The 27,231-nt window shown below is 37.0% G+C and overlaps 1 protein-coding gene across 7 annotated transcripts in view; it reads right to left on the bottom strand.

Annotated features, from left to right (window-relative positions):
* SLC44A1 (solute carrier family 44 member 1) overlaps positions 1-27,231 on the bottom strand; it is a 214,471-nt gene that overhangs the window by 74,240 nt on the left and 113,000 nt on the right. For all 7 annotated transcript variants that reach the window (XR_005020315.1, XM_036855427.1, XM_036855425.1 and 4 more), the window contains exons 6-12: positions 26,243-26,412; positions 24,204-24,293; positions 19,590-19,729; positions 18,181-18,367; positions 16,844-17,009; positions 15,683-15,839; positions 14,911-14,994 (exon numbers count right to left, since the gene is read on the bottom strand). Coding sequence is in view for 6 of the 7 variants with exons in the window: in XM_036855427.1 (XP_036711322.1) it covers positions 14,911-14,994; positions 15,683-15,839; positions 16,844-17,009; positions 18,181-18,367; positions 19,590-19,729; positions 24,204-24,293; positions 26,243-26,412 (994 nt within the window). In the remaining variant the exon portion in view is untranslated. The remainder of the gene's footprint in view (positions 1-14,910; positions 14,995-15,682; positions 15,840-16,843; positions 17,010-18,180; positions 18,368-19,589; positions 19,730-24,203; positions 24,294-26,242; positions 26,413-27,231) is intronic.

Raw genomic sequence — 27,231 nt, 5'->3', positions numbered from 1 at the left:
GGCTTGCTGAATGGATACAAAAACAAGACCCATATATATGCTGTCTACAAGAGACCCACTTCAGACCTAGGGACACATACACACTGAAAGTGAGGGGATGGAAAAAAATATTCCATGCAAATGGAAATCAAAACAAAGCTGGAGTAGCAATACTCATATCAGATAAAATAGACTTCAAAATAAAGAATGTGGGGCTTCCCTGGTGGCGCAGTGGTTGAGAGTCTGCCTGCCAGTGCGGGGGACACGGGTTCGAGCCCTGGTCTGGGAAGATCCCACATGCCGCGGAGCAACTAAGCCCGTGAGCCACAATTGCTAAGCCTGCGTGTCTGGAGCCTGCGCTCCGCAACAAGAGAGGCCGCGATGGTGGGAGGCCCGTGCACTGCGATGAAGAGTGGTCCCCACTTGCCGCAACTAGAGAGAGTCCTCGCACAGAAACGAAGACTCAACACAGTCATAAATAAATAAATAAATAAATAAAAGAACGTGAATTTCTTTAAAAAATAAATAAATAAAGAATGTTACAAGAGACAAGGAAGGACACTACATAATGATCAAGGGATCAATCCAAGAAGAAGATATAACAATTATAAATATATATGCACCCAACATAGGAGCACCTCAATACATAAGGCAACTGCTAACAGCTATAAAAGAGGAAATCGACAGTAACACAATAATAGAGGGGGACTTTAACACCTCACTTACACCAATGGACAGATCATCCAAAATGAAAATAAATAAGGAAACAGAAGCTTTAAATGACACAATAGACCAGATAGATTTAATTGATATTTATAGGCCATTCCATCCAAAAACAGCAGATTACACTTTCTTCTTAAGTGCGCACGGAACATTCTCCAGGATAGATCACATCTTGGGTCACAAATCAAGCCTCAGTGAATTAAAAAAAATTGAAATCATATCAAGCATCTTTTCTGACCACAATGCTATGAGATTAGAAATCAATTACATGGAAAAAAACGTAAAAAACACAAACACATGGAAGCTAAACAACACGTTACTAAATAACCAAGAGATCACTGAAGAAATCAAAGAGGAAATCAAAAAATACCTAGAGACAAATGACAATGAAAACACGATGATCCAAAACCTATGGGATGCAGCAAAAGCAGTTCTAAGAGGGAAGTTTATAGCTATACAAGCCTACCTCAAGAAACAAGAAAAATCTCAAATAAGCAATCTAACCTTACACCTAAAGGAACTAGAGAAAGAAGAACAAACAAAACCCAAAGTTAGCAGAAGGAAAGAAATCATAAAGATCAGAGCAGAAATAAATGAAATAGAAACGAAAACAATAGCAAAGATCAATAAAACTAAAAGCTGGTTCTTTGAGAAGATAAACAAAATTGATAAATCATTAGCCAGACTCATCAAGAAAAAGAGGGAGAGGACTCAAATCAATAAAATTAGAAATGAAAATGGAGAAGTTATAACAGACATGGCAGAAATACAAAGCATCCTAAGAGACTACTATAAGCAACACTGTGCCAACAAAATGGACAACCTGGAAGAAATGGACAAATTCTTAAAAAGGTATAACCTTCCAAGACTGAACCAGGAAGAAACAGAAAATATGAACAGACCAATCACAAGTAATGAAATTGAAACTGTGATTAAAAATCTTCCAACAAAAGTCCAGGACCAGATGGCTTCACAGGTGAATTCTACCAAACATTTAGAGAATAGCTAACACCCATCCTTCTCAAACTCTTCCAAAAAATTGCAGAGGAAGGAACACTCCCAAACTCATTCTATGAGGCCACCATCACCCTGCTACCAAAACCAGACAAAGATACTACAAAAAAAAAAAAGAAAATTACAGACCAATATCACTGATGAATATAGAAGCAAAAATCCTCAACAAAATACTAGCAAACAGAATCCAACAACACATTAAAAAGATCATACACCATGATCAAGTAAGATTTATTCCAGAGATGCAAGCATTCTTAAATATATGCAAATCAATCAATGTGATACACCATATTAACAAATTGAAGAAGAAAAACCACATGATCATCTCAGTAGATGCAGAAAAATCTTTTGACAAAATTCAACACCCATTTATGATAAAAACTCTCCAGAAAGTGGGCATAGAGGGAACCTACCTCAACATAATAAAGGCCATATACGACAAACCCACAGCAAACATCATTCTCAATGGTGAAAAACTGAAAGCATTTCCTCTAAGATCAGGAACAAGACAAGGATGTCCACTTTCACCACTATTATTCAACATAGTTTTGGAAGTCCTAGCCACGGCAATCAGAGAAGAAAAAGAAATAAAAGGAATACAAATTGGAAATGAACAAGTAAAACTGTCACTGTTTGCAGATGACATGATACTATACATAGAGAATCCTAAAGATGCCACAAGAAAACTACTAGAGCTAATCAATGAATTTGGTAAAGTTGCAGGATACAAAATTAATGCACAGAAATCTCTTGCATTCCTATACACTAATGATGAAAAATCTGAAAGAGAAATTAAGGAAACACTCCCATTTACCATTGCAACAAAAAGAAAAAAATATCTAGGAATAAACCTACCTAGGGAAACAAAAGACCTGTATGCAGAAACTATAAGACACTGATGAAAGAAATTAAAGATGATACCAACAGATGGAGAGATATACCATGTTCTTAGATTGGAAGAATCAATATTGTGAAAATGACTATACTACCCAAAGCAATCTACAGATTCAATGTAATCCCTATCAAATTACCAATGGCATTTTTTACGGAACTAGAACAAAAAATCTTAAAATTCGTATGGAGACACAAAAGACCCCGAATAGCCACAGCAGTCTTGAGGGGAAAAAAAGGAGCTGGAGGAATCAGACTCCCTGACTTCAGACTATACTACAAAGCTACAGTAATCAAGACAATATGGTACTGGCACAAAAACAGAAACACGGATCAATGGAACAAGATAGAAAGCCCAGAGATAAACCCACGCACCTATGGTCAACTAATCTATGACAAAGGAGGCAAGGATATACAATGGAGAAAAGACAGTCTCTTCAATAAGTGGTGCTGGGAAAACTGGACAGCTACATGTAAAAGAATGAAATTAGAACACTCCCTAACACCATACACAAAAATAAACTCAAAATGGATTTGAGACCTAAATGTAAGACCGGACACTATAAAACTCTTAGAGGTAAACATAGAAAGAACACTCTTTGACATAAATCACAGTAAGATCTTTTTTGATCCACCTCCTAGAGTAATGGAAGTAAAAAGAAAAATAAACAAATGGGACCTAATGAAACTTAAAAGCTTTTGCACAGCAAAGGAAACCATAAACAAGACCAGAAGACAACCCTCAGAATGGGAGAAAATATTTGCAAACAAATCAATGGACAAAGGATTAATCTCCAAAATATATAAACAGCTCATGCAGCTCAATATTAAAGAAACAACCCAATCCAAAATGGGCAGATGACCTAAATAGACATTTCTCCAAAGAAGACATACAGATGGCCAAGAAGCACATGAAAAGCTGCTCAACATCACTAGTTACTAGAGAAATGCAAATCAAAACTACAATGAGGTATCACCTCACACCAGTTAGAATGGGCATCATCAGAAAATCTACAAACAACAAATGCTGGGGAGGGTGTGGAGAAAAGGGAACCCTCTTGCACTGTTGGTGGGAATGTAAATTGATACAGCCACTATGGAGAACAGTACGGAGGTTCCTTAAAAAACTAAAAATAGAATTACCATATGATCCAGCAATCCCACTACTGGGCATATACCCAGAGAAAACCATAATTCAAAAAGACATGTGCACCCCAATGTTCATTGCAGCACTATTTACAATAGCCAGGTCATGGAAGCAACCTAAATGCCCACCGACAGACGAATGCATAAAGGAGTTGTGGTACATATATACAATGGAATATTACTCAGCCATAAGAAGGAACGAAATTGAGTCATTTGTTGAGACGTGGATGGATCTAGAGACTGTCATACAGAGTGAAGTAAGTCAGAAAGAGAAAAACAAATATCAGATATTAACGCATGTATGTGGAACCTAGAAAAATGGTACAGATGAACCGGTTTGCAGGGCAGAAGTTGAGACACAGATGTAGAGAACAAATGTATGGACACCAAGGGGGGAAAGCCACGGTGGGGTGGGGATGGTGGTGTGCTGAATTGGGCAATTGGGATTGACGTGTATACACTGATGTGTATAAAATTGATGACTAATAAGAACCTGCTGTATAAAAAAATAAATTAAATAAAATTCAAAAATTCAAAAATACCCCAAAAAACTAATACTAAACTTTGTTTGGGTTATTTGTATGGAAAGATGTTAATATAAATGTTTCAGACATTATATGAGATTCCTAAAAATCTTATATGTTCTGGTATAATGTTATAAGTCATAATTCTAGTTATTACTTTAAAATGTATACCTCAGAAATAACTAAATTTCCTTGTCAATTGCATTATTATGAACTTTCATCAAATCTTTAACCGTGGTCATTTTTAAGTCTTTTGTCATTTACAGACAGTTCTGGGTGTACTTTGATGCTTTTGCAAAAATGTTCCTATAAAAGGGTTTCATCTTCAAGGAATTCATGGAAAAAACTCTGACAAGTACAGGTTTCTGATAACTGTATTGCTGAACTGAATGAATTAGCATTTTCAGAAATCTAATGGAAAACTGATGAATTCATAAAAGTGCTAACAAAAGATCAAGATGAAAAAAAAATTTATTACTTTGGACTGAGTGAACTGATGAGGGTGATTATAATTTTTGTGACTTTCTGTTTGAATAAAAAAAAATGTGAAAAAAAATACAGTGATGTATATATTTATGTATACACATTTAGTGATTTATGGATTTGGTATTTTTCACCATTCTAATAATAATTTCCTTCTGACAAAAAAACCCCAAAAACTTACGGTCCTGAGGAATTTTTGGCTTTGTGCTGACTTAAGAAATTGTTGGTGAGTCCAAAATATGGAAGTTGCTGAAACACTGCAGGACACGAAGGGCTTACTTTACACTGTGTTGTCTGAAAAGTTTTAAATATTGAGCCCAGGAGAGATGGTCTTTAATTTATGAATGTTCCAACTGTACGCTTGTTAGTTACTAAGAACCTGGTATGAAGATGAGGTTTGAGTTATCAAAAATTTAATTTGCCATTATATGCTTAATTTTATTGGTTAAAAATGCAGAACTTTTCAGGGCCAAGGAGAGAGTACTGTACTGAGTAGGTCACTACTTGTGGTTCATAAACTTTTTTCAGTAATGGAGCAGCAAGAAATTATGTTGCTCTTTGAGAAATATAGTATGATTGTGATATATGAAATTCCATCATACAAATTGGCATAACATCACAATATACTACTATATCATGTTTGCAGGTCTTCTTATCTTGAAAGCTAATATATACAACATTTTAAGGAAATCATACTATTAAATTGTCCTGGTAGCATTCATTTGCTGCTTGCTCACTTATACTGTCATCTGCCAGTGCTTTCTATCAGTTAAAAGACAGCAGGCACCTAACTGCAGTGCTTCACATTTTTTCATCTTCTACAAAGCTTCTTTTGAAACATTCTGCCAAAGGCCTCATGACATCGAAATAAACTATACTTCTAATCTTGTATAACAGTAACTCGGCTGAAAAATGATAAAGAACTTCCCAAGCCTGATCTATTCTCAAAGAACCCAGATTAGTTCCCAGTTCTCACCAGTTCCCTATGTACTCATGAAAAAACCCTATTTAACAATTTATTCTAGAGCAGACGTTTTCAAACTACCACCTGTGGGCTAAATCTGTACTTCTGTACATAAGTTTTATTGGAAAACAGCCATGTTCATTTGTTTACAAACTGTTTTGGCTGTTTTCATGTTATGATGGCAGAACTGAGCAATTGTGGCAGGGACTATATGGCCCACAACGCCAAAAATATTCACTATCTGGTCCTTTGCAGAAAAACTTTGCTGACCCCAGCTCTAGAGTAATGCCAAGAATCAATACCAACCTCACTTACAGGCTATGGAACCCACCTTCTCATCCCTTTCGAAATACAAACCACATTTGCTCATTTCCAGTCTATTAGTACCTTTTTCCACAACTTCCAGACTTGTAGCATTTTTTACTATAATTCTTCAGTTCAACAATTGACAAACGTCCTTGGTGATCTGAGATACAATTTCCCTGAAGAGAAAAACCTTATTTCCCCTATTCTAAGATATGATCCAGGGGCTAATAAGCCAGTTATTTAATAAAAGGTTTTCAGAGGGAAATACCCTACCATATTAACTATATATATTATTAATGTTGATATAAAAAAGCATCATTATAATGTCTAGAATCAAGGATACTGGATGACCCATTTAAATCAACTAGATGTTGTCTTAAATCCCACCCCCGTCAGTGAGGACCAACAACTCTTAACTATGTTGTTCTCCCCTTTCCAGTTTGAACATAACTTTCCCTGAAAGAAGAGACAGAAGCAAGAGAGGATCCACACACCTCCAATCTCTCTTCTCTGTTATCATCAGACCAGCTGAGTCTAGGAGCAGACCCAACACTTCCAAACTAAACTACAAAAGTTTTTTTTTGCTCTCATTAATTTTCAGAAGCTTCAGTTCATTTGACAATTATTATTCTTCCTCTGCTGCTTCTTTCTTCTCTTCCCCACCCAGCTCCACCCATTCCATCTACTTTTAGAGCAAAAGGCTATTTGTAGACATGAAAGGAGGCAGCAATGATTTCTTTTCTCCACTCCTCAGTTCCAGGGTTGGATATGCTCATAGAAATTTAGCCTTCTTGGCAATATTCCTACAGATCTATGCAACTCCTTTATATTCAACCTAACTGAAAAAAGTAGGTGGATATTTTATAAACGTTTTCCCTCTCTCAAGGCAGGAAGATGACATGCATGTGATACACAAAGGTCAAGATGACCTCTTCAGGAAGAACAATGTGCTAAAGATCATAGCAGGCCATTGAAATTTCCCTCTGCTTCTATACCTCTTAGTCTAAAGGATTCATGCTAAGGTTCTCAAGAGATTCTCAGTCCTTTGTAGCTTTGCCAAGTAACTGTTCTCTGAGCTTTCTGCAGACCACTTAGTTAAGATTTTTAGAGCCCACCCACCTGCTTCCCAGACAGCCTTCCTGATCTTGAGCTAAACTGCCCACAGACAGGCATGATGATTAACATTTAGCCTGTGCACAACATCTGCTCAGGTAGGACACAGGCTTAGAGACTATTCAATTCTCAGAAGCAAGATAAAAGATGATCACCATCCAGGAATCTTTTTAAAAGGATGCCTGTTAGTCCAAGTGGTCCCTGGTGTGTGCATTTTTGTGAAAAAGTACTGGTCATGTGGAAGAAAATATGTTAGGGCAGAGGATCGCCGGGCAGGTAACGCAGGCCTGCCTGGCCACCAGTCAGACAACAGCTTCTACATTTTTACACATTTTTTCTTTTGTTCACTGAAGGACCTAGAAATTCTCTTAAAGTTTAAAATCTTTACATAATAACTCAATAGGGGCAAGCTAGACAGCAATGGTAGGAAAAGGGGAACAGTTATGTACAACTTTGTGGATCATTATACATTAAATAAGGGAAATGGTAAGTAAAATGATCCCTTATTTTGAGTGAGGGATGGAGGGGGCACAAAGTCCAATCTATACCATATATTTCACTCAGTTTGGTTGCAAATATTTTTTTAAGGGGCATAAGAATTAAAAATATGTTGCAAATCTTAATTTAAATAGACTGTCTTTAAAACCATCACTTACCTTAGTTTACAGCATGAAACATGAAAGTTTGAGATGTTTGCATATTCTCTATAATAAACTATACTTTAGTTTTCTTTAAGTTTCACAAAAATGTATATACAGTTGACCCTTGATCAACGCAGGGGCTGGGGTGCCAACTCCCCCTCACAGTCGAAGATCCGCATATAACTTTATAGTCTATGTTTTCTGTGGTTCCAGCATCCGTGGATTCAACCAACAGTGGATTGTGTAGTACTGTAGTATTTATTTTTAAAAATTTGCGTATAAGTGGACCCGCACAATTTGTTTTTCATTCTATGTTGATTTTACTACATTAGCATATTAAACGACACACCTACCCATGCCAGAACTGTACATTAAGAACCAAAACAGGATAAAAAGGGGGTGGCACCCCACTCCCTCGAAAAAGCCCTGCCCCTTGCCTGGTAGACTAATGCATGTGCCTCCCCATCATTAGCCTCACTCCTCCTCCCTTTAAAATTAAATCCCTCTCGCCAGGTGGGCGAGAAGTTCATCTGTGATGGACCCACACAATTTAAAACTATGTTGTTCAAGGGTCAACTGTAGGAAGCTGTGCATTGTCATGGTAAGATCTAGGTAAACTTAGATTAGAAACTTCTTCCACCTCTAGGTCATGTGATCTACCACAAGGTACCAGGCTCAATTTTCTCATGTATAACAGAGGAAATGTGCCTTCCTTACAGAGTTGTGTAGAGAAAGTGATAATATATATGAAGCGCTTTGTATACTATCAAGGATTTAAGTAGGTGCTCAAAAAATAACTCCTACTCATATTATGTAGAGAAAAGCTTTATAATCTTAAGAGCTTATCAGCCAGAGAGCAGATACCCTCCAGTGTTAAATGTACTATCTTCAAGTGGAGTCAAAGTAAATCAAGGCCTGAGTAATCCAATGCCCAAATGTAACAGATTCTAGTTGTAACAATCTTTCTACCTAAAGTGAATTCTATAGGTTAGATTAGATGTACCATCACTTTCCTGTCACATTAAGATAAGCACCTGCAGAAACAAAGAGCAGTTCACAGTTCACTCTGTTTATCTGCAAAACTCTAGCACCTATGCTGTAAATAGTTAATAGCTTATTTTAAAAATCTAAAGCTCTTTTTTTGAAGCCAGCTGTATTTTCCACATTGTTTAGCATTGAAGCATGGTTTGGGATTATGGAATTTCATAGTGTGCTGCACAATGACTCTGGTCTACCCTGCCTCCACGTAAACACCCCTCTCTATTATCCTCTACATCCTCTAAGGCAGTGGCAACAAACTGGTGGCCTATGGGCAACTGACATTGTGGGGCCCAAAGACAACACAGTGTTTGCTTTGGCTCACTCAGAGTTATTCTTTTTTTAATTAGTTGTCAACATTTTAATAGCAGGAGATAAAATGCAAACATCCAGAATTCTGGCTTCTCTTAGAAAACTGGAAGAGTTAGAAACTGTCTATAAATTCTCACATGGCAAACAGTATCCCAGAGCTAAGTAGTGATGGCCCTCTTTGGATGGAAAATGAGCTCTCCAGTTGACCACTCTCTACTGCTCCCTATTGCTTTAGACCCTGGCTGCTGCACTCACTTACAGAAGTGATGTAATGGACTTCAACCGGCCCTGCAGGGGTTTGTGTTGTCCAGTCCTGCTCCAGGCTTTTGACTGTGGGTTGCAAGCTGACATCAGGAGTTGACAGCAGAAGAAAGGATAGGAGGAAAATGATGCAAAGGGACATTAACTAACTCATTGTTAACCATTTCCAGAGAGTACTACACAAAACAGAACTCCAACTGAGAGACTCTGCATGTGAAGTGTGAGCCACAGTGCATGGCACATGGTAAGGGCTCAGTAAGTGTCAGCTGGCATTATAATTAGTATTATGTTTTCACTGTACTCTATTGAATACTCTAAAGATAACCTCAGAGAATAAACAGGTGACTTGACAAGAAATCTCTGAAAAATAAGAATGAGAGATTTGCATCACAGGATACTTGAGATATATAATGAAGTATAATTAAATATTCCAGCACTGTACACCTGTAACATATAATATTGCACATCAACTATACTTCAAAAAATTTTTAAAATTAAAAACAAACAGTGCCAGTAGAAGAATAGATCAGAAATGAAAGCCCAAAGACAGACTCAAGTATGATATGTAAGAGTTTAATACACGATCAAATTGACATTTCACAGCAGAAGAAAGGATAGATTAATCACTAACTGGTCCTGGGACAACTGATTAAATCCCAGATAAACTAAAATGGGTTTTTTTTTTCCCCCTTTTAAAAAGGGGGAGGGGCTTCCCTGGTGGCGCAGTGGTTGAGAATCTGCCTGCTAATGCAGGGGACACGGGTTCGCGCCCTGGTCTGGGAAGATCCCACATGCCGCGGAGCAACTAGACCCGTGAGCCACAACTATTGAGCCTGCGCGTCTGGAGCCTGTGCTCCGCAACAAGAGAGGCCATGATAGTGAGAGGCCCACGCACTGCGGTGAAGAGTGGCCCCCGCTTGCCGCAACTAGAGAAAGCCCTAGCACAGAAACGAAGACCCAACATAGCAATCAAGCAATCAATCAATAAATAAAACTTAAAAAAAAAAAAAAGATAAAAAGGGGGAATCTCTAAAGGACTATAAGAAAAAATGCTAGAATAATTATTTAATCTTGAGGTGGGGAAAACTTTTCTAAGCATAAAAGCCAAGTAAGAAACCATGAAAGAAAAGTTAAACAGAACTGACAAGAGAAAATAAAAAATTTAACTGCTGCACATTATAAAAATGTAAAAGAAATTAACTGTGGACAGTACTATAGAATAAGATTCACCACTCACTGAACACATGCTTAGAGCACTGTAGACTCTCTTCATCCTCATGGTAACAGGCACTACAGATACTCTTTTGTTTTTTAAATTTGTTTAATTAATTAAATTTATTTTGGGGGCTGCGTTGGGTCTTTGTTGCTGCTCACGGGCTTTCTGTAGTTGCGGTAAGTGGGGGCTACTCTTCGTTGCGGTGCGCGGGCTTCTCACTGCGGTGGCTTCTCCTGCTGCGGAGCACGGGCTCTAGGCGCGCAGGCTTCAGTAGTTGCAGCATGCGGGCTCAGTAGTTGTGGCTCGTGGGCTCTAGAACACAGGCTCAGTAGTTGTGGCTCACGGGCTTAGTTGCTCCGTGGCCTGTGGGATCTTCCCAGACCAGGGCTCAAACCCGTGTCCTCTGCATTGGCAGGCGGATTCTTAACCACTGCACTACCACGGAAGTCCCACTACAGATACTCTTATTAGCCCCATTTTACATATGAGGTTTGGAGCTTATCAGACATTAATTGAAGTGAAATACTGCAAACTTTTTCTCAAAGCTAATGATAAGTATTTTAATGAAAGTGGTAGGTAGTTAGACATGAGCGGCTCCTCGCCCTGTCCTGGACGGGGTCATCTTTCCCTCCCCGATCTGGAAACGGGTGATCAGAACATGCCCAGAGATCTTCCCCTTTTGCAGTCAAGGACCGCTAGGATTCCAGCCTTATCGAGACCAAACAAGACGAACCCGCCAGCACAGGTTGACGCAGGCCCACCAAGACCTAAAAGGTGCCTCAGAGTAAAACCCGGGGTTCATTATGCCGTATTTATAATAAATTAGCATTGCGGTTTTTGCCCAAGTTCCCCCGGGGTTTCGCTTGGGTGCTTGTGGGTAAGCGCCTGCGCACAAAGAGAAAAGTCATATAACTTAAAGCTGTCAATCACCTCGGCAGTCAAATGACGCAAGACACAAGGAGGGACTTTCCACCACTCTGAAAAACCAGCCCTACGCCCGTTGGGGGCTGCTTCTGGTTTCCGGACGGCCTGCTCCCCTTCTCTCTCTTGGGAGTATATTCTCGCTTTGCTTAATAAAACTTCTGCTGCTTAAAACTGCTCTATGTCTCTCGACTGAGTTCTCTCCTTCTGGAGGTCAAGGACAGAGGAATTGCCGTTTGGCCGGTAACAAAAGTGTTATGTTAGCATGGTGAGATCATGGGTGATGTTTTGTTCTTGTCTTGGTTTTCCAAAATCTTCAGTATCTTACATTACATTTATTTTTTAGAGAAAATAGATTCATTTGTAGAACTACCTTTTGAATTTTCTTTGTCATAGCTCTGTTATCTTAGAGTAAAAACATAGGGAGTTCTTTATAAAAAAATAAAATGCGGTGGAGGGAGAGCGATAACACTTACTAGGTGTCTGCCAAGAGTTAGACACTGGAAGAGCTGATTTATCTGCATTCTATTTCATCCTAACCTAAAGCCTGTGAGGACAGGTATATTTTTCTTCACTTACTGAAGAAGAAAACTGAGACTCAGAGCTTTCACTGAGCTTGCCAAACAGTTACACTGCTGGGGATTGAAACACGTCTTCAACATCTGGGCTCTCTTTATTGGGCCTCCCCCCAGTTATCCACTGTACCTTCTCCAACAAGGCTATAAAAGTGTGGGCTTAATCCTATGTGTATGGGAAAAGGAACTTCATTTGCAGAAAGCAATGATAAATAAAATACAGGAGACAAAACGAAAGGTGTGAGTCGACTCCGTCATCTTGGTGCCAGCTATGGCTTCATCTCTAGCAGAGCACTGAGCTTACAACTGCCGAATGTGTGTGATAGCACTAAAAATGTCCCTTCTTGCACTAGTAGATCATACTCTTATAGGCTACTGTTTTCTCAAAGTTTAGAAAAGTCTCTGGAGCTCATTTATTCAGTACCACCATGACCCCTATCATCTTAAACACTTTAAACAGATGGGTGCCCACCCAGCTCTGAAACATTTCACGGGAACAAGGGTTAAAAAAATTCCACTGGTAACTGGTACTTATGCCTAACCTGTCACGGCAGGAAGTATTCTAATGTCTTCAATATGTTGACCTCATTTCAAATAAAATTCCTATGAAAACAAGAGACATGAAGCTCCAGTGGTAACCAGTTCCCATATCGCAACGCTTCATATTCCCAAAGAGAACTACCAGGTATGAGTTCAGAATCACTCTCCCTAAACCTTTGCTCCCATATTTGATTTACTACTATTTTGATGCTTCCTTTGAATCTTCAGACATCATGCCTACCTAATGAGGATGCAAAATGGACAAAACCTGTAAAAGAAAGACCAACTTGTAGTTTGGATATACATCTCAGGACTGTTGGGACTAAACTGCTGACTAATGTTTAGCTTGGAATGAGCTGAAAACGTTGGATGTTTGCACCTGGTTACTGACCATCTTGACATGATGTGATTTGTTTTCTTCCTGTAGTATAACTGCACATATCCTTTTTGAGATTCTTAGAGTTTTATATCACCGTCTCAGTCTTTTTTAGTCCAAATATTCATTGATTAACTAATCATTCATTCAGAAAACATTTAAAGACCACCTACTGTATACTAGGCACTGTGATAGTTTCTGGAGAGACAAAAAATAAGATCTTGCCTTTAAGGATGTAAAAGTCTAAAGGATGAGATGAAGAAGTGAACAGACAACTCCCATATAGTGTTCTTAGTGTTTTCACAGAGGTATGAACTGGTGTTGTGGAAAGTCAGAGGAGGGGCTGGGGTAATGAGGGAACGTTCCTTAGAGGTGATGCTCAGGCAGAATCAGTAAGGATCAGTAGGAGTTAGTCAAGCATTGGAAGGAAGTTATTCCCGGCACATTTTGGAAACTGCAAGAGCAAAAGGTGCCTGTGGGAACTGAAAACAGAGAGCTGAGGTTAGCACATCTCTCTGAGAATAAGCTATTTAGTGACAGATACAAAATGTAATGATGATTATCTTTAGTGCATCCATCAACTTTTTTGATGAAGATGACTTGATCCCAAACCAAATTTTAAAGGACATAATTTTTCAGAATGTTGTGGTTGTTACTAATTATTTTAATAATAACCTTCCAAATGCTTTACATCCATAGAGTATGATGAGCTACAAGAATGTATTTTGCTAATGACATGTCATACCTACTTTATCACAGTAACCATAAAACTCCAATAAAGCAAACTCCAGGCAAGCTCAACACCATCACCACAGGACTCTTACCCTTTGACTACCCGTGAGTGAATGGAAAGTGCAATGCTACCCTGCAATCACTTAAAGGTAAATGGTGAGAAAGTCAATTTTTATCTTTGGTCTATTAGATGAGGGCATCAGTACATTAGAATTGATTTTCAGCGACTGGAGAAAAGTGGTTAAAAAAAAAAAAAACAAACAACCCAGATGAACAGAGTACTTCACAGCGAGAGTCCTACATGCTCAGATACAGAAAGACCCACTCCACTAAGAACTGTTACCCCATAAGTATCAATCCCTCCATTTGACCTTAGAAATAGCACTTCCTTTGATAATATTTTCCAGGCCAGTATCATAGTCTTCAGCAGTTAGACAAAAAATTAAAACAAAAACAAAAACAAAAAAAACCCCACGGCATACAGAGCATGCTAGTTTTGAACAATAGTAGACAGTTGCAAAAAGGAGCAAGTGTCACAACAGCTTTTCACTAAAGCGTTCAAAAACCATTAAAAGAATTAAAGAACTATGGCTAGAGTAGACAGATTCTCAGAGAAAATCAAAGATGAAAAGATGTGAATTAAGGGATAAGAGATAAATGTCTTTCCTGAAAGATGGTCCCTAATGATATTTTATCAATGTACTACAATTAATTAATAATAAGCCTTGGTAAGAACACATATTACGTTTAAAAACAAGAATATGATTGAAACAGTTATACTTGATCAAGGCACAATGTATAACACCATGAGAAAAACAAAACATCTTTCACTTAAGCTCAATAACTTTATCTTGGAAGAAGAAACAATGAACCTATCTTTGAAAGTGAATGTTAAATGTATTTTTAAAACATTTTACCTCGGGGCCGGGTGGGGGATGAAATGGGAGATTGGGATTGGCATATATACACCAATATGTATAAAATAGATAACCAATAAGAACCTGCTGTATAGCACAGGGAACTCCGCTGTACAGTAGAAATTAACACAACACTGTAAAACAACTATACCCCAATTAAAAAAAAAAGAAACATAGGAAGGATATGACAATTAAAAACAAACAAACAAAAAAATAAAAAACCAAAAAAACATTTTACCTGATTTAAATAATTTAGGCACTTTTCAAGACACCAAAGGCAACAAATGCAAGATTTCAGCACACATCGAGCACAAGCATTTTCCTGGAAAGAATGAAAAATGGAAATAATTAAAGACCAAAGAATCAAACCATATCATACAGAATATTCTAAATTTTAGAAAAATAAAAATTAAGAAAAATCACAACCTATGCTTCAAAGCCTCCACACTCACCCTTTTTTTCCTCAAAATGTAATGGCTGAATTATTTTTAATCAGTTCAATTCAACATTTACTTAGTACCTATTGCATACAAGATATAAGGTATATAAGACCAATAAGGAACTTATAATCTAGTAGGAGAAAAAAAAAAGCGCTAAACATAACAACAATTAGAATCAGAATATGATATAGATACTAGTGCTATGAGAGTGGAGAAGAGAGAGAGAAGACATCACTTGGGAGGTGAGAGGACTCAGGGGAGGCTTCTAGGAAGAGGGGCATTTGAGCTAAGCTATGTAGAAATGCATGGTATTTCTGCAGTCACGGACAGGAAGGAGGTTCCAAGGAAGAAAGCATGTTGAGTCCACACAGAGGAAGAGAAGCACAGGACATTTGGGGAAACTACAGAGTGCAAGAGTGGGAGACAAAGGGGAAGAATTAGATTCTACTAGGCAAGGACTTTGAAAAAAACATTTGCACTTGGACTTAATATCGCTGGGAACTTTGCTACATGCAGAACTGAAGTTCTGGAATGTGCCCACAGAAAGTCCAGAAAAGGGTTTTTCCTTACCTTTCCTTTGAGCTGACTGTGAATGTACATAAGGATCATTCGTGGAATTTTGACTAATGTGATAATGAAAGATCCTTTCGCCACAGTACCAAGGTGATAACGAATAAGGCGATTCACTGATGCCAAAATAGGTGTAAATGGCAAATTCCTTTTATCCCTATATAAAAGACCAAGATGGAAACAGAGAAATGGTTTAGAGTACAAAAGAGTGAAAAATTAGTTCATTTTTCTTATTCTAGCTCTATGACAAAATGGCAAAGTAATACAAATGCTACAGATGTACCATGTAAAATTAATGTTTCATTTCTTTATGGTAGTTTCAAGGGGTTCTTATGCTGTAATACTTCAAGTTAAATAAACTGTGCTTTGAAAGCTCTTATTAGTAAATAGTTATGGGGTTAATTGTAGAATCAGATAATGGAACTTAAAAAGATGTTAGACCTGGCACCTCATTATAAGGCTATTGTAGTGTATATTCAGCTATGAAGTTAGGAAAGGAAGTCACAATACTTGTTCTGATCCATATAAATTAAAAAGACTTGTTATCCTTTGATGGACGTTTATATAAAGCAAAAGTACAAAAGACACTACTATAAGATTTGTTCTTCTGCTAAATGTAATTTAAGTGTAGCATGACCTGAGGTTCTAATTAATTTTTTGAGAAAGCTACAGAAGAGTATAAAGAATAAAATAATAACCTCCCATTTTCCTACCTCACAGAATGATCAACTACACATTTTGTTATATTCACTTCCAATTACTTTTTGAAGAAATGGAACTCTTACCGGTCTCAGTTCCATTTCCTTTAGACACAATCACTTAGATGATCTTAAGTTTTCTTTCTTTCTCTCTTTTTTTAATTGAAGTATAATTGACCTACAACACTATGTTAGTTCTGGGTATACAACATAGTGATTCAATATTTCTATACATTACAAAATGATCACCACAATAAGTCTAGTTATCATTGGTCACTATACAAAGTTATTATCTTTCTCTGCCTGACTTATTTCACTTAGCATAATACCCTCTAGGTCCATCTGTGTAGTTACAAGTTAAGTTATTATCTTTCTCTGTCTGACTTATTTCACTTAGCATAATACCCTCTAGGTCCATCCAGGTAGTTACAAGTTAAGTTTTCTGACAAGTATAAATTCTCACCTAGTAAAATAGTATGTTACCACAGCTCCTGCCACAGTCATCTGTTGACAGGCTAGAATAAATTCACTGATCCAAATCAGGCCCACCACATGGTACCACCACATGTATTGCAGAGGCCCAGAAACTCTGAACTCCACAAAGCCTTGGTCATTCTGAACAGCGCTGCCTAGGAAAATATCAAAGAAGGAAAGAAAAAGCACATAAAGCATAAACCAATAAGTATGGCTATTAAATCTAAGAGATTAATCTAATTTCCAACAGTATGTCCCTATCCCCAAACCACTGACTTCATGATCACAGTGCTATTACATTAAGGGACAAAAGTAATTATCACTTAAGAACTTGTAAAGACAAACACTGTACAATTAAGCATTTGTTTCCTCAAAGGCATCATATATAGCTTTTAAAAGTTGTTCTATTTGAATATAGTTCTTTTTTTTAAAAAAAAAATTTTATTTATTTATCTATTTGGCTGCACTGGGTCTTAATTGCGGCACATAGGGTCTTCGTTGCCGCGTGCAGGATCTTTAGTTGAGGTATGTGGGATCTAGTTCTCTGACCAGGGATCGAACCCGGGCCCCCTGCATTGGGAGCTCAGAGTCTTAGCCACTGGACCACCAGGGAATCCCTGAATATAGTTCTTACCACATTATCAGTTATTTAGTGTAGGCATGAATTTTCAAACACTTCAACATTTTTCAGAGGTATTACTTGTCCAATAATTATAGACCTAAATTATTAGCAAAGTACAGAAATTAATATTATTTTCAATTGGTGATGGTGTGCTGAATGGCCAGAGAAGTTACATGTAAGCTTACTATCCTTATACCACTCCTCATAATTAATTCCATTTAGACATAAATAACCTTTGATATTAAGTATGCCTACAAGCAAGTCTGAGAGTGTAACTGTGAACTGTATCACTACTAGCTCTACATAGGTTCAGGTCATTTCCAAACTAGAAAGTCCCAAGGAAGCAAGTTGATCTTTGGCTATAACTGGAGTTTGAGGCAATTCCAGAGCAGCACTGTATTCATTAGTTCATCTTAGAATGAATCCAAATGTCTGAGTCAGTACAGGAGCTTACTTCAAATCCATAACCATCTTGAAACTGGGTATGATTTCAGGCCCTACCTGGTTTAGACTCACTTTGCTGGGATGTTCTAAAAATCATGAACGGGGAATATGTTACTGAAGAGCCATAACCATTGCTAGTTCTGATGGTTGTTAGACCTTAGTCCATAAATGTCTTAAGAATTATATCTCTCTGATGTTTTAAAATATTTTAATGCAAATCAGTTTCATCACTAAAAGAAAGAAGTAACATGTCTTCTTACCGGTAGTGCCAAGAAAGAGAAGTGTCATGATCCAGTACACCCAAAACAGGACAAGAGCAAAGAAGGTCCAAAAGGGTTGGAAGACTAGCAGTGGCAAGTGAATGAAGACCTTGCCAGCCACGTGGAACAAGGCGATGGTGAGAGCAACCCGTTTGCGCATGACTAACATTATGAGGAACAAGATAACCTGTAGGAGAGAACAGATGGAAAGATTCCAGCTACTGTTTTAAGTAGTAAAAACAGAAACTGAACAATGGTGGAAATTTTTTAACATAACCCTTCATTCCAAAATGGGGATGTATCATTCTCTGAATCCCAATAACACTTTAACAGTCTGTATCTCTCTTGCAGCCCTTATTTTTCATTATATATTGAAAATGTCTTTTAAAGCTAAACATAAAAGAGTTTCTCAATTTATTAATACATCCTAGATGTATTAATTCTTCTACTTTCCCTTTTCCCACTCGTTATGAATCAAAACATGTTGTTTGTCATCAGGATGAGACTCTTAATTTATTTAAATAGATACATGCTTGCCACTCTGAAAATAGGGGAAAAGACGATATGCTATGACCACAAAAGCACAGAGAACTTATACCTCATCTCCCTTGTTGGACCAAAAGCACCTTACAAGCAGGGTCCATGTCACATTTATCCTTTGTCACTCCCCACTCTGCCCTGGCACCTGGCACAGAGAATTGTACTTAAAAGATGATTAATAAATATTTGTACAATGATAGCAAACAAAAATCTTTTGGCACCAATGGTTTTATGATGGCTTTATTTTTAGTTTCTAATGCTCAATGAAAAGCTTGGGATTGCTCCAAGAAGTGGACTGAGATTTTTTTCCCCTTTTTTCAGAGAGGAGAAGGAGATGAACCAAAGATATGAATATAGATTACTGAACCACATGTTAATGAATAATTTTACTGCAATTATTATAATAATTATACTAGTTAGTGAAGCTCACCTCTCTTTTTAAAATAATGTTGTTAAAAGTTTAAAAGGGAAAAATGGGAAAATAATTAGTGACTAAGTAGATGGAATTATACTAGGTAGCCTATTTCTTAATAGACTTTTCTATAGTAAAGAGAACTGTTTTTTAAAAATAATTACACTATCTCATGACAATAAGATGTATGTTCTTACTAGAAAATGATAATTAATATTCTAGGTGAAAATTCCCCCTCAAAAAGCAGGCAGTACAGAACAAAATGTCACATCAAATAGCACTCATCATTTAGGGGAGCCTTCTGAAGACTTTTGAGTATGTCATACACTGTGGGGCAGAGATTTTATCCAATAGGGATCATGGTTAGGCATGCAATGGCTAAGCGTGAGTTTCTGCTTCATTAATGATCTATAAATAAAAACATAAACCTGAAAGATACACCAAGGCCTGTACTCACTGTGAACACTGTAGCTGAAATGGCATAGATGAGGAGGGCCCGAAGATTGTCTTCAGCTACCTGAAGCTGTTCAGGGATAACTGCTTCTTTGGGAGACTTTCTTTGCTTTGCATATAGCCACCATAGTACACCTGTGCCACCTGGAGACAAAAAAACCAATTGTTTTTGCAATTATTGGCACAAGAAAATGTGTAACATAAATCCTCAATTTTCTGGACCCTTCCTATATATCAACGTGGACTAACACAGCAGCAATCCATTTGGCTGGGAGGTGCGTGGCTGTAACTTTTTGCCAGCATAAGGGGAACTCCAATGACTCCACTTACAACTTCCACATTAGGCACTTACAAATCTCTCACTGTATCAAATAAACTTTCTTTAACTGTACTTATTATCAACTCTGAAGCTGAGAGAGAGCCAGCAAGGACAGATACCCCTGAGAGGAACTGGTCACGAAGAGAGCCTCAGCGCCTGTTTAAGCTAAGGAGCCTGTGGGAAGCAAGTAAGGGTTACAGAAATCAGCAATGAAGCTGAGGAAGGCAAAGATCTTCTCTGTTGTACAGTAACCCCAGTGCCTAGTGAGGAGACACTCATGCAGTTGACGAAATATTTGTACAATGAATAAATGAAGATCAAATGAGTAGTTCCCACCAAAGGTAGGAACAAAGATAGGAAATCTTTGATAGCTGGATAGCGGTGGGCACTAGGGATGGGAATTTTTATCTCCATGTCTGGTTCAGAGATTCTGAGATCTAGACTGAAGAGGGAGGCAGACCTGCCTCCATATAAGACAGCTGCATTGGACACCTTCATTCAATCCATTCGACAAACACTTTGAGTGCCTACAGCACCTACTGTTCTAGGGGCTGGGGATAGAGCGGTGAAAAACCAACATCAACTCTCATGCAGCATATATAGTAATGGGGAAACAAAAAAAACCAAGGAAACAAGTGAAAATAGAGTATATTAAATCTAAGAAAAAAGTTGCCAGTAAGGGATAGAAAGTGCTAGGGCTGGGAAAGCATTACAATTGTATATAAGCAAGGCCTCACTGGGGTGAGACGATATTTGAGCAAAAGAATCAAAGACAGGGAGAAAGCAATCTATGAAACTATCTAAGAGTGTTCCAGGCAAGAGGAAACAGCAAGTTCTGAGATGCTGATATGGGCCATGCCTGGCAGGCAAGAAAAGAGGAAGCCACTGTGGCTACGGCAATGAGCAATGGGGAAAGCAGTAAGAGATGTGTGCAGAGAGGGAGCTGGGCACCAGATCATACTGCAAGGCCTTGTAGGTCACGGTAAGGAAATGGAAGATTCAGAGTAGAGATGTGTATGTATAGGTGGATGAGATGAATGCTTGGGAGAGAAGCAACTGGGCTGAGATCTATGCAAATCAACCTGACCTCCATGTGCACTCAAGTCAAGAGTGAATAGTGTCAAAGGGAAATTCCAACTACCTGTTGGCAAATATTAAGCATGAATTTTTCTTCTATGGAAGATGATTAAACAAACCAAAACAACCATGAGTCTATGAAGAATATTTCAGAGAAAGGGAAAGGCTACTTCCATTTTGGAATCTTGAATGTACAAGAAAATTGTTTGGAAAACTGTTTAATATCCTCAAAAAATGGAATAAAATACGTTCTCTACAAACAGAAATAAAAAGTTGAGAGAAAGCCTGAAGTTCAAGGAAAATAGAATGAGATGATAATGATGACATCAAGGGCATTGTTCATAACATCCACAGTAGATATCATTAATTAAACATTTAAACTTGTGCCAGGAATTAGCACAAATAGATGCAACCACATTTAAACACAATGCTATTAAGTGGGTATTATTAGCTCCACTTTGCAAATGATGAAATTGAAATTTAGGAAATTTCAGCAGCATGCCAAATGTCACATACTTGGTAAGTGGGAGAGCTGGGATTCAAATCTACTTTTATTATAAAAGCTATCCATCTGTTATGAACTGAATGCTGTGCCTCCCCAAAACCCATCTATTGAAATCCTAATCCCTAGTATGGTATATTTGGAGGTGGGGCCTTTAGAAGATGATGAGGCCATAAATGTGGAGCCCTCATGAATGGGATTAGTGCCCTTATAAAAGAGACCCCAGAGCTCCTTCCCCCTTCTGCTATGTGAGGACACAGCAATCAGACGGCCGGAAACAGGAAGTTGGCCCTCACCAGATGCCGAATCTGCTGGTGCCTTGATCTGAGACTCCCCAGCCTCCAGAACTGTGAGAAATAAATGTTTGTTGTTTATAAGGCATCCAGTCTGTGGTACTTTGTTGCAGCAGCCCAAACTGACTAAGACATCATCTAAACACAGAATTAGATGTGAAGGCTACAAACTGAAATGAAAAGGAAGATGGCTGAGAGAAGGAAGACCTACAAATAAGATGAAATTGGAATAACAAAATTAAGTAGCCAAGTACAGACTGACACCTAGGAAAACAAAATCAGTGATATGGTAGATAAACTTGAAGAGTTCTTCCTGAATGTAAAGAAAATGACAAAAGGATTAAAATGATAATTTAGAAGATGATAGCAGGAGAGTAACAAGGATCTTAAAGAGAAAACCACCAGGATGGAAACAATAAACAAGTATAGAAATAAAGTAAACTTTTCAAAGTTGAAAAAGATTCCCCAAAAAAGAGATCATAGGCAAACTGAGTTAAGATTCTGAACCAGACAAAAATTTTAAGTTGTAAGGATAAGTTAAAAATTATATAAACATCTAGGTAAGTGAGATAGGTTATGGGCACAGGAACAAAATTTAGACTGGTCTCAAAGTTCTCCTCTGAAATGAAGTACAGACATAAGGCAATATACTGTATCTTAAGACTTTTATATGCAACAAATTCAATATTCACATGTGAAGGCAAAGGCAATCTTAGATAACCAAGAATTCAGAATATTACAACCCATAAGTCTTTCATGAATAAGTTACTTGAACTCAGATTCCAGTCAAAACAAATATGAACTGAAATTTAGAACTCAAGAATGAACTTTTATAAAAACAGGACCAGTATAACTGAATCACTTTGCTGTACACCTGAAACTAACACAACATTGTAAATCAACTATACTCCAATGTAAAATAAAAATTAAAAAAAAATAAAAATAGAAATAAAAACAGGACCAGTAGTTCTCACTAAAATCAGGACAGGAGAGAACTTAAATAAACTTAAATATAATTATGAAACTTCTCAAGGCAAAGGTAAGCAAAATTCTTTGAAAAGATATAGTACAACAAATAATATTTTAAGTTTAATAATAACCTGAATATGAACACTCAGAATATTTAACAAGAGCTAAAAAGTGCGAGTGGGCAGAAGAGAGTAGGATTAGACAGGAAGGAAAGTTTATGCTAAATTTAAAGGGGGGGGGGACCTCAACAAATATTGTTTCATTTCAGCTTTTAATAATTATAGAATTCTAGACTGAAGAATATTTTCTGAAAATGTTTAGGTTACCAACTGAAGAAGTGAAAATAAAATTCTACCATCCAAAGCAATGGTGAAAATAACCAAAGAAAACACAATTCCATACAGCAAAGATAGGGAAAACAAAATAAGGAAGCATAAATTTAAGGAAAACATAAAACAGATGACATCAGTAAGACCAAACATACCAGGTAAACGTGACAAATTCTCCTACTGAAAGAGTTTCATATTGGGTTAAAACGTTTTTATACTATATACATACACACACACACACACACACACACACACACACACACGCATACATATATATATGAATATCAAGGTCTGGATTCCAAATGCTAACACTGGTGAACTGAAGGTGGGTCCCTATAATTATGACATTTTTAAAGGCAAAGGTAAATACTCTTTAAAGAGAAGATGTAGCATGTGAAATAAAACTTTTATTTTCTTTCCTATATTTCTATTTTCTACCATGGAAGTAGTTAGATGCCATGAGTAGGTATGACATTTATAATTGGGAGGGGGAAATTTTTTTTTAAAGACAATAAACACAGAAAACCCAGAAGGTTTCATTAGAAACACTAAAATAAAAACAAAATAGAATGTCAATAGACAGAAAAACGAGTAACAAAATTTTAAACACACACATGTACACACACCCCGCCCCTGACAGAGTTATCCTGCCAGGAACACTTTTCAACCAGGAAGAATTTCAACACCTTAGAATGGCTGATTCAGGCCTTAAAAAAGTGCAAGATAAAAAGAAAGGGTCCCTTCACTTGCCAGGCAGGGAGCACTGGAAGAATCAAGTGAAAATTCAAAAGCAGGAGCAGAACAGAGGCTCAATTCCTTTCTTTTCAATTGTACTCTCCCCCTCAAACTGATATTGACAGAAAAACGTTAGTCCCCATTTAAAAATATCTCACTTGCTCTTATTCCAAAAGCCACTGACCTTCCCATTTTATTTGATTTAGTGATCTCACAGTGAACTAACTTAAATGTAATCCACTCACCTGTCTTTACATTTTATCAATGAATTCACAGGCCTTACAAGAGGAAAATTATTTAAAATAACCAAAATAGTTCTGAATTGAGGGATTGTTAAAGGCAAACTTTAACTCTCAATTCTAATCACTAAAAAACAAAGGAATAAGCAGCTTACCAAGTGAACCCAGGATGAGCAGAATTGTTAAGATCCACACAAGTATTCTTGATATATACCTGATTATCACCATCAAAATCATGGACAGAACTGCAGGGAAGATAAAGAACACACAGAATATCATTTGAAAACTTTAGAAAATATAAAGAGGAACTCTTTCAATTGTTTTCTCCTAGGGAAATAATTTGTTGCTATTGACAAGTTCATGACTCCAATTTAGGTAAGAAAGGAAACTGGCTGCTTTTGTACTTTGACTTTGGTACTTGTACCACTTGAACAGCATCACTTAAAACCAAAGGCACCTAACTGGGTTTATAAATGACAGAAAAGAATACATGCAAATGTATATGGTGACTCAAAAACAGCACAGAACTGTTGTGGATTTGCCACAGGAAGACTTCAGAACTCACATGCAAACATAGATGCCAACACACAAAGTGTAGAGAATGACATGCCATGTTGATGACCGGAAAAATTACCACACGTAGACAGAGATCAGTTAAATTAGGCGCTACACTTCCTTGAGTCACCTATGCGTTTCAGGACCAACTTCTCTGATGTTCGGTCAACAAGCCAGATGGTATATTATCTTTTTCTAGTTGTTTCTCTTCTAAAACTCCAAGAGATGGTCTGACCCTATAGAATAATATCCTGAAAACTACTGAAGCCAAAATTCCTCTGACGTTACTTCTCAACTGAGGTCAGGGGTCCTGACTAAGAAGCTCTTCAAAAAAGGAGCAAAGCTTAGTTTGAGTTATTTAACCAACTCCTCTACCCACCCCAAGCTAAATTCCAACATGCCAAAATCTTGAGTGAAAATCTCAAAAGAAACTGAAAAGATTTAACCCTTGCATGGGGAAATTCATTTCTGAAATCATAATTTGTTCATCTTTAATTATCTAAAGTCCCATTTCACAAACAAATGAATAAAGATCTTAAACTTCAAAAGAAAACCATTCTAATAAAAAATGGAATTCCAAAGGCTTAACAACATTATTAACACTATTTTTAAGTTTGCATTTTTTTTTCTTGGTTCAAGTATTCAACTATTTCAGAAATCAAAAAATTTTTATATAAAGCTAGACTAATAATCAAGTTTCCTTGGACCATTTGCAAAGCCAAATAAATGGTTGGGATCTGTGACTAGGTAACATTATTAAGGTACTCACATTTGCAATAAATGTACAGGAACCAAAAACAGATGGGAGCGTTTCAAATATCACAGAAATAGCTTTTCATATGGACAGCATTATTTCAACTGAGTCAAGTACTACCTAAGCAAAAAGAAAATACTCTCTAATGACAAGACAGAAATATAGCTAGACTTCTCAATGACTATAATTGGTGTTAACAGGCATAAACACTCATTTTACTTATATAACAAAAGAGTTGTTTGGTTCCTGCTACAGTTTACTTCTCCCAACTAAAAAAGTCTATAAATTCTGATATGGCTACATATAGTTCTCGGATAATATAGGGAATTTACATCTTGAAAATAACATTTATTTGCTTTTATTTATTTTATTATCTATTTATTGACCAAAAAACTAATGGCTAACAAGTGGAGATTTCCTACTTTTTCAAGCAATACAGATATTAATTGTAGCAATGAAAAAAATTATATAATCCAAACATAATATATCAGAAATCTATGCTCTTTGATGGAAATATAAAAGAGAATATGTAGCCTCTTTTTATAAGCAGGTAAGCCTTTTGGAATCAAAACTAAAAACAAAGGGATGCTGATAATAGAAACCTCCTATTATCATATTAAAGGTTATTATAGACTTTGTAATCAAAGTTTGGGAATACACCAGTTTTCTCCAATGAGAGAAAAAGACGGGAAATGAGTTTCAGATATATATATATTCTTTTTAAAATATGTATCTATTTATAACTATATATATTCTGAAACAATTATTTTGGCTATGGGAAGTTAAACAATTTACAAGTATCCCCAGCAGTATTCATATTTTGGTTAAAAGAACAGTCTTCTACTGCAGTACTATGCAATAGCTAATAATGAGAAAAACAATTACCTAGTGATAACAAGCAAAGTCCCAATATAATTTCTTTGCTGGTCATTACTCCACTAATCAGCCTGTGTAAGACACTATTGTCACTGACAAAGGTGATCAGGGCCTCTGCAAACTTGGCATAGCAGGAAATGTTCACAGGAGCACAGCGATGGAAGAATGGAATAGGTGCACTGGTGACACAAGAAAAAAAAATCAGAAAAAAAATTACTCCTACTTAATATAAATGCCACATCAAACACACAAATGAAAGGTGAATATGACTGCAATACAGTCCACCCTCCACACGTCATATGGGAGCTAAGAGCTGTGAGCTTAATGCTATGAAGATGACCGTCATGGGGCATGATGCACATCTTACCACAAGCCTTATCAAAGAGGGTGGAGTGCATATTCCAACAGAAGACATTACCCTCCCCTTCTGAAAAGAAACACACACACATATACACACACATACACAACTACTAAAAGCAAAACCAAACACTTAAACTCCTCAGCCTACACATCTATCAATCAAGGGGCAGATGGCAAAACTTACAAACATATACTTCATTGAACTGAAAATGAATTTTTGCCATAAGCTATCTAAAAATAAAAACAAACATACTTTTGCTTGAAACATGCCACCATTAATAGAGTATTTCTTCTCTCAGAATGGCATACAAAACCTTAGATTAAAAAAGGTATTTGGGGCACAAGCTTAATAACTCATACAAAGTAGTCATACCAAGACATCAACATACAGCATAATATGCAGCTATTTGAAACAATAACTTTGAATACTAATGTATGGAAGAACTTATGATTTAATAGTACAAGGGGAAAAACCCAAAAAGTGATATCTAATGTGATGATTACATCTCTGTATAAAAGATATATACATAAGAATGAGAACAGGAAAAAATATAAAGAAATGAAAAATCTCTGATTTGTTAGGGTCATGGGATTCTGGGCCATTTTCTTTTCCTTTTGTATGTTATTATTATTATGAG

The sequence above is a fragment of the Balaenoptera musculus genome, chromosome 6 (assembly GCF_009873245.2).
Source record: "Balaenoptera musculus isolate JJ_BM4_2016_0621 chromosome 6, mBalMus1.pri.v3, whole genome shotgun sequence".
Classification (NCBI taxonomy): Eukaryota; Metazoa; Chordata; class Mammalia; order Artiodactyla; family Balaenopteridae; genus Balaenoptera; species Balaenoptera musculus.
Note: the sequence above shows the minus strand (reverse complement) of the source record. Positions and strands in the feature narration are given on the sequence as shown.